Source organism: Cariama cristata, unplaced genomic scaffold (assembly GCF_000690535.1).
Source record: "Cariama cristata isolate BGI_N322 unplaced genomic scaffold, ASM69053v1 scaffold24703, whole genome shotgun sequence".
Lineage (NCBI taxonomy): Eukaryota > Metazoa > Chordata > Aves > Cariamiformes > Cariamidae > Cariama > Cariama cristata.
The window spans coordinates 1-12,412 of record NW_009609267.1 but is presented as its reverse complement, the minus strand read 5'-3'; the positions used below and the strand labels follow the sequence as shown (position 1 = coordinate 12,412).

The 12,412-nt window shown below is 41.1% G+C and overlaps 1 protein-coding gene across 1 annotated transcript in view; it reads left to right on the top strand.

The window, feature by feature from the left end:
• The window catches only part of DMRTB1 (DMRT-like family B with proline-rich C-terminal, 1), a 7,239-nt gene extending 270 nt beyond the window's left edge, over nt 1-6,969 (top strand). Inside the window, exons 2-4 of the mRNA XM_009697495.1 lie at nt 1,485-1,717; nt 3,384-3,528; nt 6,746-6,969. Of these exons, the coding sequence (XP_009695797.1) occupies nt 1,485-1,717; nt 3,384-3,528; nt 6,746-6,852 (485 nt within the window). The 3' untranslated portion in view covers nt 6,853-6,969. The remainder of the gene's footprint in view (nt 1-1,484; nt 1,718-3,383; nt 3,529-6,745) is intronic.
• The last annotated feature ends 5,443 nt before the right edge of the window (nt 6,970-12,412 follow it).

Sequence of the window (12,412 nt, the reverse complement as noted above, 5' to 3'; positions counted from 1 at the left end):
CAGGTACTCAGCTTGCATGTTGAATGTGCAAGCCTGCATTTATTTTCCCACTTGCAGGGTCTGCAGCGTGGGTTGTGTGGCTCTGCAGGGGCAGGAGCAATGTGCTCAGCCTCGCCGCTCATTGCAAAGCTTAAGCAAGTGGTTTTTCTCTGAGAGGGAAATTAGTCTGCGATAGAAACCAAACCAGTGCTTGTGCAAGTTTTTCTGAGTGCTGTCTCACTGTTCATAAATTCACAGGCACAAGCATCCAGCAACAAAAATGCTAAAAACCTCAGTGATGGCAGGTAAATGGGGAAGTTACTGCTGCAGTTGCCTGAAGCAAGCATTTTATGACAGCACTGTAAAAGAAGGAGACCTTTTGGCCTTAATTCCTGTAGCAAAGACTGAACTTGGCCGGGATCACTTGGTGTAAAAGTGCATTTGGTGTTTAAGAGCAGAGCATAGATTTTGCAGGTGGAATGGTTGTATGGTCTATCACCTCTTAATTGCTTCCTTTAATAGAGTCTTTCATGTGACTTGTCTAGTTTATTACTATTTATTACAGTAACTTCATACTATTACTATTTACTATAGTAATTTTACAGAAATCTCTACTGACTGCAGTAGTCATTAGTCTGAGCCTCTGGAGAGTTGGCAGCCTGCAAGACAAAATGCTGTTCTGAGAAGCCCAGAGGAGAGACTCATTTTGGACACTCCAGTTCTCACCTAATCTGTCAATAACTGTTGCCCTTTTTTTAAGCTTTGTTTCCCAAGAAAATGATGTTTATGAATGATGCTAGCTGTACATGTGCCTGTCAGTCCTTCCCTTAATAACGTTTCTAACTGATCAATTTAGAAAAAGGTTAGGGACACATAGTTAATTCTAGTACTCCAGAAGCTGACCTACTCTCGAAGCAAATTCTTCCACTTCTCTACCAACAGGAGGTCGTGCAGACCCTATTCATATTCAAAGAACCACTCTCTTTTTTTAAGACTTCAGAGGCCATATAAGATTCCAGATGCAAGATAAAAAACAAAGGAAGTAACTGATTCCTCCATCAGAAATTGCCTGTGTATGTCCCTAAAACTGAGCCTTTGTCTGTAAATTAACTTAAGAAGTGACAGATAGGACTAAAGTTAGAACTCTATTACTTCTGTAGATCTTTGTTTTAAATTCTGCTAGAGTTAAAAGTCTTAAGGTAGGTTGTTTTGCTGTTGCTGATGTACTGAAAGAATAAGATTCTGCAGCCAGTACTTTACTAAGGACTAGCTTCACAATGCACAAGGCAGAAAAGGACGCAGATCATTCCACATTACAGTATCATCTGCTGCACCTTCCCTTAGTTCTTTAAAAAATCACAAAATAAAGTGATGAGGAGCTAAGCATGAAACCAAAGGGCCAGATTCTCCTGCCTGAGAGTGGAATTTGGTCCTGCAGCTCCTTCTACTGAACTCCATAGAATTATATGGATACTTTTATTTGTTCTTTTCTCATTGTTTCCTAGCTCACCCTACTTTTCCTCCAGAATACATGGTCAACCCAGAATACCTGGAGAGGGAACCTCCGAAAGTATACCCTGGGTGTTCTGGAGTATATCCTTACCACCCATTTCCCATGGGGTTTGCCATCAGTGAGTCAAGCTGTAGGGGAGCACCATCACCTCCAGGGATATCACTTCAGAGAGGTTTCCGACACATTCCTAGCAACTATGGGCCAGGGAATGCAACTTCTGTGTCAGTAAGTAGTGGTCTTTTAATTACCTCTGGAAATACTGCTGTCTTTGCTTTTAGTTGCCTTCTTGCTGATAGAGTACCCACGAAAAGTTATCCTGCTTATCAGTTACTTCACAGTGTTTTGATATATTATGCTGAAGAAGACATTAGCAAATGGTGATGTTAATAGTCTGACCTGAACCAGCAGACCAAACCCATGCACTTGCAAGGGGCCAGATTTTGTGAAGTGTTTTGCGGCTTATACATCCTGCTAACATTTGCAACAGCCTTTCAGAATGATGGCAGTTGGGACACTTAGTATGGTCATGTTGTGCCAGCGTAGATGGCACAGAATGCGCATTGGGAGGTTCCTCTTCTTCCATGCAGGGCAAATCTAATGGGGAAGGAGAGTGTCAGGGCTTGGCCAAGGCACCAGAGTCACAGAGAAGAACACAGGAAAATCAGCTTCCACAAGGAAGCAAATCAGTATGGCTGGATATTTCTGTTTTGAGACATTTGGTTTCTCAAAAACAGTGGAAAATTGTTGTGGTTAACAGAAGTGTCAGATGAAAAATTACGTTTAGCATCATAGGACACATGCCTTCATACCACACAGACATGGTAAGAAACGAGATGCTAAATTGTCTGTCAGTTGTAATGGTGTGTGTGGGCACTTCCAGTTCCTTTCAGTGCTGTCAGTCATGTTGGTTTAAACTGGTGGTGTCTTGTTTTTGTACCAGAGTTGGGCACGTTATCAGATTTCCAGCTACTATGCGCCATTTGCCTGCTTTGAGTACAATTCAGCAGTTGATTTTAAGGCAGAGTGATCTGCCTCAAAACTGCTAGATTTATTATGCTTGCATAGAAATTCTCTGTCACATTTTAGGGGTTATTGAGAAAGATGGTGGCTAGCAGCAGTCTGAGGTCCAGATAAATTATCCTAGTGGGCTGGATATACACAGTTTGGGAAATGCCTTGTCTAGACAATCACTGTATGTGGTTTTGAACTTTAACAAAAATTAACTGTCCTGAAACAGATGGGAATATCTCATACAAGTTTTATCTGTACCAGGGTGTATGGCCAGATCCAAGAGAAAAATGCCTCTATTTCTCTGATGCTAGTATTTCTGAGAGATGGAAATATCTCCTTGCTCATGGAATGAGTTTTATCATGCCCTAACAGGTCTGGTGCTCACAGAAAACCAGGGCTGTGGGGCACCCTGTGGTGCACACCAGCCCTTCAGTGTAGGTAGAGCCACTCACTTCATGGGGCTCAGGAGAATCCATAAATAGCAGGGAGGTGGTGGCAAGGAGCATTTTCCTAGGTTGCCTCTCTGTTGCATGAAGACTTCCAGATCTGTTCAGTGGCAAGTGCAGTGGTGAATGGGAGCTACTCCTGGTTTAAATCAACTGCTCTAATGAGATGCCAGAACAGGTGACGAGGACTTAGAAGGTCAGTTTCAGCGGAGACATGGTCTGAGAAGCTGCTAGTTCTCAGTTTCAGCATGTTACACTATGCACAGGCTTTGCATGTGCTAATACACGCATGGATGTGGCAGTATATGGCCACAAAATGGACAAAAAATGTAATATTCACAGGTAAAAATTGAAACGGAAATTGATTGATGCTGTAAATGTATCCTGGAGACAGTCTTTAGATAGTAGATGGTTTGCTTCCTGTGTTTCTGCAGATTCCAGATGGAGGTGGAGATTTCCATCAAGGATACTACACTCCTCTGACTCAGTTCCTCCCACCAAGTTTTCTGCCAGGGATTCGTTACATTCCACCTCCCCTTTCACTGAGCGTGTTGGCTGAAACGGCCAAGGAAGCACATGGTAAGGAAGCATGAAATGAGTCCTGGGAGATCCAGTTTTAACCTGGTTTCAGTATCTAACCACAGAGATGGAAGCCCCAAGAGACCCTGATTCTAGCTAGTTTACAGGGGTTCCCAGATCCCTGTGATAGAGCCAGAGCTGAGATCCTGAAGTCCCAGGACAGATTGCCAGCTTGTACAGCTCTGGGAAGGGCTGACTTAGGGGAAGCAGCCTGACAGGCTTGCGCTTCCCAGCTGAGAAGCACCTGAATCTCATGCAGACATTGAAGGCCCCAGGACTCAGAGCTATTCCAGAATATGATCTGTTGATGTTCTCAAAATGAAAATATTCTTCTAAATAGCTAGTTTGCAGACATATTTTAAAAATTATTTGGCTCTGTTGCAATTTAGACAAGATATTTTTAAAAATGCAGACTAACATTTAGCATGAATAATACAAAATTTCTTGCTCATCTGAAAATCCTACGTTTTACTTGCTGTAAATGAAAGATTGCATCTTCAAAATCTCAAGTTGTTTTATTGAATCTCACAGGATTTTAAATTTCTGGCATAGGTTAAGTCTTTTTGCCCCTCTCTTTTGGGTCTCTTTCATGTATTGTGCCTTCATGTGGACATATTTGTGATTATATTTGCAAGTTTTTCATTTGGCTGCAGCCAGCTGTGACCACAAGAGGGTAGAACTGCTCAGAGAATTAACCACTAGCACTGGATGAGTGAATAGCCAGTTTTATTTTAAATTCTTTTTGAAAATGCAGATAAATAAATACATCTTTATTTCTCTTCTTGAACATGAGAATAAAAAATTGTTAATCTGTTTATGAAACAGATTACAATAATCACCCAGTGAAAACTCAAATTTCCTATATAAGAGAGAGGAGAAATAGAGGAGTATAATTATCTTATTTGAACTGAAAAGATGTTGATGATGGTTATGTGGGACAAAATAGAAGTTGAGGTTTTTTTGGCCTTGTTCTCGACAACCAACATAAGGCTCGTGCAGTCTCATTTTCTGTTAATGTCAGTCCTCTCTTAACTTTTCAACCCATTAGTTATTTTCAGCCAAACTATCTGTTGTGAACACAGGCTTACACAATATTGATCTGCAAGGGAAGCAGATGCCTCCCACAAAACCATTTGTTTGCAGCCATGTCATGGTGTTTGGCTGGCTGTCAGCTTGCACTTAATTCCTGACTGATGTGTGTGTGCCTTGGCCAACAACCAGTGCCTGCCAATCAACCCAGCACTGGGCACATATCTCCAGAGCAGTCTGAGCATACCTGCTGCTTCTCCAGCTGGAAAGCCAAAGAAAAGTAAGCAGGAGATGTGGTGGACAAGGGGAATATGAAGAATATGGCCGGGGTGGGGGGTGTGTGTGTACAGACACCATAGAAATGTAAACTTATTTTAAGATACTAACAAAGGCATTAGGACTTTAATGCAGCATGTAGGAGATACTGGGGTGCTGGAGGTGAAATAATATGGGCCGAATTTGAGGGGAAGAGAGGAAAACGAGGGCTGGCACGCAAACCAGAAAGTGTATGTGAGGATTAATGGGTTTTGTGATTTAGAGGGGACAAAAGATTTGAGGGATACTCCAGTGGCAGAGAACATGTAGGGAGCTGCAGCTATTCTGTTGGAGCCTGTGGGAATGGGAAGGAACTGGGAGTAGCAGACAAACATGGGGGACATGGAGAGAAGTAGTGGTATTGCGTGAGGAAAACAGAGGAAATCCAGTCCTGTATTGGTAGAGTGAAGCTGTACTGGCCAAACAATCATGAAAACAGGCAACTGGATAGAGAAGAGAGGTCATGAGAGCACCCCCGCAGAGAGCAAAATGCCATCTAATGACTTCAGCCCTTACTACACACTAGGGAAATCACAACCCAGGCACAAAGCCATAGGAAACAATGCATCATGGATTGTGCTGCTCAGAGAACAATCCAGTTTTCTTAGTACTAGGGAGAAAGTACAAATGAATTGCACTACATAGCATTTGTGCTCCAGGATATGTAGGAATTTGCAATTGTGACCCAGTGAGGGGGGATACTTCTGCATGAGGTCATATACAAAATAGCCTGCCAGCAGAAGATGGCAGATGTAGAGGGAAACTACAGTGAAACTAATTTTGATTGTGGTATTCAGGACGCTTGAAAAAAGAGAAAAGCTGTAAGATTTAGTGCATAGGGATGTGTTAGGATTGTATCATGTCTTTTTTCCCAAGAAAGGAACTGACTCAAACCTGCAACTAGACTTGGGAACATCCTTCCTCCAGAGAGACCTCCAGAATGGAGGTGAAATGGGCTTTCTGGCAAAACTGTTGGAGGAAAATGGATATATAAAACTGCAACAGGGGACAACTGGTGAGAAGAAATGTCTGTGATCTCTACCCTGAAGGGAATCTGAGATGAAGACAAATTAAAAAACCCAAACAAGCCCTGTCTGAAAAAGATTTTCCAAGGCTAGAAGCTGCTACCAGAAAGATTTGAGCCAATAATTGACTGCAGTTGAATGACTGAGGCCAGTTACGTTTACAATGGTGAAGTATAGGCCATGTTGTTACACAATTTCATGCAATATTGACTAGTAATGTTATGGAGATTTGACAAAATAAACACAAGGTATGTCCAGTAAAACAGCCAGTACAGCATCAGAGGATAGAGTCTGATTGCAGGTTGTTGGCTTTCTAAAAGAGCAAGCCACAGAAAAACAAACAAAACCCCAAGTCATCTGTGAGGAAATGAGGGAGTTTTTAATGCAAATTGGCAAGTAAATACTTTATAAAATGAAAATCTCTAGTTGGATTTGAAGAAGGGATTATTCAGTCTGTCAAGGCCTTTGAGAATTCACAGGAGTGTTAAAAAGGCATGGCACAGATTCACTGCAGTTAAGTGGGCAGAAGTCTGCCTCATGCTTCTATTCCAGTGCAGCCTCAGCACTTGCCATCTTGAAGGACTCTTGCTACATTTCTTTAAGCATGGCTGAAACAATCAACTGCTGTCTGAAGTGCAGTATCTCAGTTCGGAGAGCTGCAACTCTTGATGTCAAGTACCTTTGAATTAACTGGGTTGAAAAACAAACTGGATTGACAAAAGTTTTGCATTGAGAATTTACCTCTGGAAATGTGATTGATACCAGGGGCAACGCAAACAGAAATATAGGGTTTGGGGATTTTGGCTTGTTTGTGTTTGACCTTTTTCTATTCTTCATTTTTATTTCAGCTACTGAAGCCGACAGTCAGGATTCAGGGGTGGTTTGTGAGCCTGGCCAACCATCTTCTTCCCCAGAAGAAACAAGCGGAGACCAATCTGTATATTCTAAACAGTAAATGGGCTGGAGAAGAGCTGAGTAGCAGGCAGCACTCTTTTCATTACTGAGGAGAGTGTTAGTTAATATGAGGGTAGAGTGACACTTGGTCACTGAGCAGCCACAACAGCTAGAAGAAGGGGATTAGTCCCCTGCCTCACTTTATGATCATGTTAGAGCTAGCAGGCTCACAGCTCTGCCTCCTGAGCACTGTAAACCCCTTGTTCCTAAAGGGCATTTTCCAGAGCCATGGTAAATCCCTTCCCTCTTACCAGGTGGAAGCAGCAAATTACTATGACTCTGAATTTGTTTCCTTTGCTGAGGTTAGGTGGCTCCCTGAGTTTGGAGTGAGATCTCCGAGCCATGTACTTTCTGTAGCTTTCTCATGTTCATGACAGTAGTCAAAAATGTGTTGTTTGTTGATCAATTTGCTGTAAAGGAAACCTGGTTCTGAATATTATGGCAGACTTAGGTGATGTGGAGCCTGAAGACTAAGTGAGAGAGGATGGGAAGACAGTCTGGGTTGCTGATTTACTTGTTGGCCTAAGAACATGATCCACTGGATTCAGCAGGGTAGGGGAACAGTAGGTGCTCGGTATGTTTGTCAAGTAGGGCATGGGAGGATTTTGCAGAAAGGTCTGGTACAGGCTAAAATCCAGTGCCTCCACCCTGTTTCCTGGGTGAACTGCCTTTAAGGCACCCTCTGTTTAGGTTGGGGACAGACTCAGCTTGGAATCACCTCTTGTTACACAGGCTTCAAGATTTTGAATGTCCTTGATGGTTTATACACAATTTCAATGTTGTTTAACTCAGTACAGCTGAAACTAAACAGTACTATTTGTTTCTAAAGAGCTGGTGTAGACAGCTTTATACATGTGTATTAGAAGTGCGCTGTGGCATATCAAAGGTGTGGAGAGATTGCCTAAGGAAACTAGGACAAAACACCATTTAGAATAATAATTAGTCAAATCCATACATAGTATAATTTTCAATGATAATGTTTAATTAAAAATGAAAGGTACATTCCTCTACTGTTTTGCCTAAGGGAACTGGTTTTGTACTAAGTGGATCAGTTGTTAATGTTTGAATAATTTGGGGGAGACTTTTGTATAATTTAAAAAGATACATTAAATTGTTGGTATGGTTCTGATGGTTTGAGGCTTGCATATCTACATGTAATTTTTCTAGCCAAATGTGACATGTTGTCCTGAACAGCTCCGCGTAACAAACTTGTCTGGAGAGAGATTTAGGCTTCAGTATTTTTCTTCACCAACTTTTGACTGCTACTGTAGAGATGAGAGCACTAAAATAAATATTCTTTTTTTCTGCTACTTGTACTAATAATCCCTTGCTCAATGCAAGCTGTAAAGAAAGTATACTAAACTGAATTATTTTTTTTTAAAAAAATGTAGTAGATGATCTGCTAGAATGCTTTCCACCACACAGGGTTTTGGGGCAAAAGTGAGAGTGGCAAACTTAGAACTGCCAAGAGGAAAAACTGAAAAACACATGTATCTGTAGCAAATAATCTGATGCACAACTTGTTATATACTAGATTTACAACAGGATCTTTGCTTGCAGGAGTGTCCCAAACCTGCTCTTAAAACTGCTGTCTGCTTGGGAAAATCTGGATCCTTCTTTAAGGTGTCATGATAGAGCAAATCTCTTTTCAAAATAAAATAATCTACAAATAGAAATACCAGCAGCACCTACAAAGGAGGTTCCTCTGTAGATGGAGGGTTGTTTTTTTATATATATAATATACTGATTTAAGGAAATAGTAATGTACAAGATGAATAGTTGAATAGTCTCCTTCCCAGATATTTTTCTAAAGTCATACTCCATGTTGTATTACTCCTTAAATCTCAAAGCAAGATGGACTCCATCCATTCCACTGACCGTAATGCACAGTCATTGTAGATATACTGCGTATACAGTACTGTTTTCTCTCTGTTTTGCTGTGCCAGTGACTGCTTCCAGATTGCCAAGCCAAACTCCTTATTTTCCTTTTCCTCCATCTTCTTAACTATTGGTGAGTGAACCAAAGCCTTTACTTTGGCTGTTTGAACGATGGTATGGCACTCCAGTAGGATCCCTCTCACTGCATTGCTGCAGATCAGTGTTCATCTCCAAAGGGATGTAGCGAGTTTAAAGAAGAGCCAGAGAAAGGCAACTAAACTGAACAAGAAGATGGAGGAGTTGCATTAAAAGGGGAGTCTAAAAGTAGTCTTCAGTTTGGAGGGGAGGAAGTTGAGGGGGGATATGACTCAAGTTTTAGAACATCATGTCAGCTGTGGCAAAGCAGATGCAAAATCATTACCAAACCTTGCTACTTCCACACATGAAGGACAAGAAGGTGACCAGGGCCAGGGGCAAATTATGTCTGACCAGCCTGATCACCTTCTGTAGGGAAGTGACAGGCATCTACCCCAGTCTGAAGTCTTAACAGTTGAATAGTTACAATTGGCTTTCCTAGAGCATCAATAGTGAGGCCAATGCTGTTTAATATGCATAATCATATCATCAGTCCAACTTTGTTTGGTGTCATTTCAGATTTTTATATTTTAGGAAATTGGTCGCCAAGTTCTTGCACCTATCTCTGCATGGAAAAGGAAATGACTTGGTAAGAGAATTAAAGCAAGTAACTCTCCAGTTGACAGGAAGAATTATCTTATGTGGATAATTCAAGGTTTCATTCTTCCATTTTATGCTCAGCTTGTCCTTTTTAACCAAGGAAAAAATGTTCCTTGACAACTGGTATTGTCATACTGTGCACTTAAGGACTTCAAAGTGAATAATTTTAATTCCAAACTTAGTGCCAACCAATGTTTCCAATAATTAAACTCTGTGATCTCTTCTGACTCCATTTATTTCAATAAATGACTTAGGGATAATGAAATCAATTTGGGTTGAAATGTAATTACTTGGATTAGACAAGTCACTCAGAGGCTCTTCCAGCCTAAATCATCCCAGAATTTTATTGTTTTTTATTAAGGCTGAAGCCACATAGAGTTTGGTCAAATTCATAAAATTTGGGGAGAAAAAGGCAAGTTAGCTATGTTACTCACTTCTGAAATCTTTCTGCATGCAAGCTGCTACTGCCTGCAGTAGGAATTCTGCACATAGCATTTGTCGTCATTGTTATTTTTTGATTCCTGAGGACGGACTCCCTTGCTAAATAGATCTGAACTTCTGAAGATGTGATTCCTAACACCAGACACTTCTCCCAATCCTGTATCCTCACTGCAAGCCCCTAGGTCATCACAGAGCAACAAGCTTTGTTTGTACACTGAAGGGGAAAACCTGACATTAGGAACCAGTTCTTTAACGTTTACTCACACCACTAATTTCATTACTTTCAGTGGAATTATTTGTGGGGGCAGAGAGTTGACAACGTTGGTTAGGTATGCAAGTTTAGGATCCAAGTTTTATACAGAGGTGTCTGTGACACTGTCCAAAACCTCAGATTATTGTAGATTTGCATTTTCTGTAGGAGCTTTGAAAAAAAGAAAACAAATCCAAGGGATTCTAGAAGGCTCACATAATATGTCCATCACGCAAACATATGTAAGATTCATTTGCCACTGCCCTGCAGCAAACTGCTAGATGTTAACACTTCTGTGGTATCAGCTTCTACATCTGGACTGAAGCAGGTTTTCATATGACAGTAATTGTAACACTCTTTCTAGGTCTTTTTTTTTTCTTTTTCTTCTTGGAAGTAGATGCACCCAGTTGGAAACCTCTGAATCCACAGCAAGACTATATCTGTTTTTTCCACATTAATGAGTAATTAATTTTGAACAGCAATCCAAAGAAATATTTAATCGCCTACCAATAGAGTCAGCTTGCTGCAAACAGAATTCTCCCTCCTCTTAAATTTCATGTCAGAAAAATTCTTTATGATGTGGAACATACCTATTTTGGAACAGTGGAAACTAATTAAATCATTCTTATGGGCAGGTGGGTCTGGTTTTCCTATTTTTTGCCCAATATTTTACTACTGCAACATTAACATTAGTCACAGAGTTATGTCCCTACTTAGCTTGCCAGAATGTAAGGGAGAAATCCAAATGTAAAGAAAGACTTTGTGGAATCTCTTCCTGAAATCAGAGTGCCACTGCATGTTTTATTGTAGCCCAGGATATTGAGAGAGCTCCAGATGCACCACAGATGACCAGGCAGTGATGTGCCCGTTCACTCACCTATGCATTTTATTTACCTGTATGTAAGGAAAATGGTAAGACAGGTATGTCTTACCATACTGGAGTAAGGCTTGAAGAGAGCTTAGGCTAGAACATTTCTGAAAAAGCCCCCACCCAAACCAGCAGGCTTATTTTGCTACTACTTTTATTTACAGTTGGTAACATTTTTCTCTTGTTTCTCCTTGCTGGCCCTTCCCACTGTCTCTTTGGATAATGCCTTCAGCTGTGCAACATTAGTGGCAACCTTGCTACTGACTTCACAGGGTGATCCCCTATGGATCTAATGATGGGCCAGTTGTGATCTCATACTGTTTTCACTTTTATTTTACGCAACTGTCTTTAGTGGAGGCATTTCTGGTTTCATTTACTAATTACTGTCAGGGTTTTATAGTCTTACTGGTACAATCTACTCAGAAGTGTCCAGGCCACATAAGCTAGAGCAAATACAAAACATTTCTTTGTACAAAATGTGGTTTAAATAACAGTCGTATGCATAGTTCCCTGGGAGAACCTTCCTAGTTTTTCACAACAGGCTCTGTTTCCCATTATGAAATGTGTTCTTTTGATCAAGGTGAAAATCATCCGTTTCTCATGCTCTTCCAACAGTAAATACACACTTACATTCAAGTAATTCAAAAGTCTCATGTACCTGCAGATAGTTAATTTTTTACATTCCCTTCCTCACGGACTGTCTCACATAGCAAAATGGTGCTTTACTTCCTGATGTTCCTCAGTCCTGGGATTACATACTTGGTTTTAAATATCTCTAGGCACTTCGGCTATCTTCCTGCCTGTCTTTCCAAAGGCATGCACAAGGCTAGTAATCCCATTCCCCAACGCTGCCCAGCTTTGTAGAGAGATCTGCAGAGGCCACACCTGCTTAGTTTACTTTCCTTACTCAGGCTGCAGCTGTGTTTTGTTTTTCCTCAAAACATTTTACAGTATTTTTTCATGGCCAGTGCAATGATGGCATACAAATGAATCAGAGAGACAAACTTTTAAAAAAATTAGAGAAATAACAAAATAATTTTCTTCTAAGGAAGCAAGGCACCTGGCATACTCAAAGGGAATACTGTAGAGGACCTGGCATACTCAAAGGGAATACTGTAGAGGAAGATGGAGAATCAGAACTTAGACCCATGTTTCCTTGTATAGAGCTGGGAGTGACTTATGGAGAAGAAAGCCACCTGTCTATCATCAGCATCCAGAAATGTCCAATGGTTGTGTTCACACAGCGGAAGATACTCCACAACTTCATTTTTGAAGACCAAGGCGCTACCGTGTACTTCACAGGCTGTGAAAGAAAGGCGGCATCACTACACCCTTCCCACAGCGAGAAGCACAATCCAGCCCCTTCACTCCCGGGAGCCCCGGCAGCAC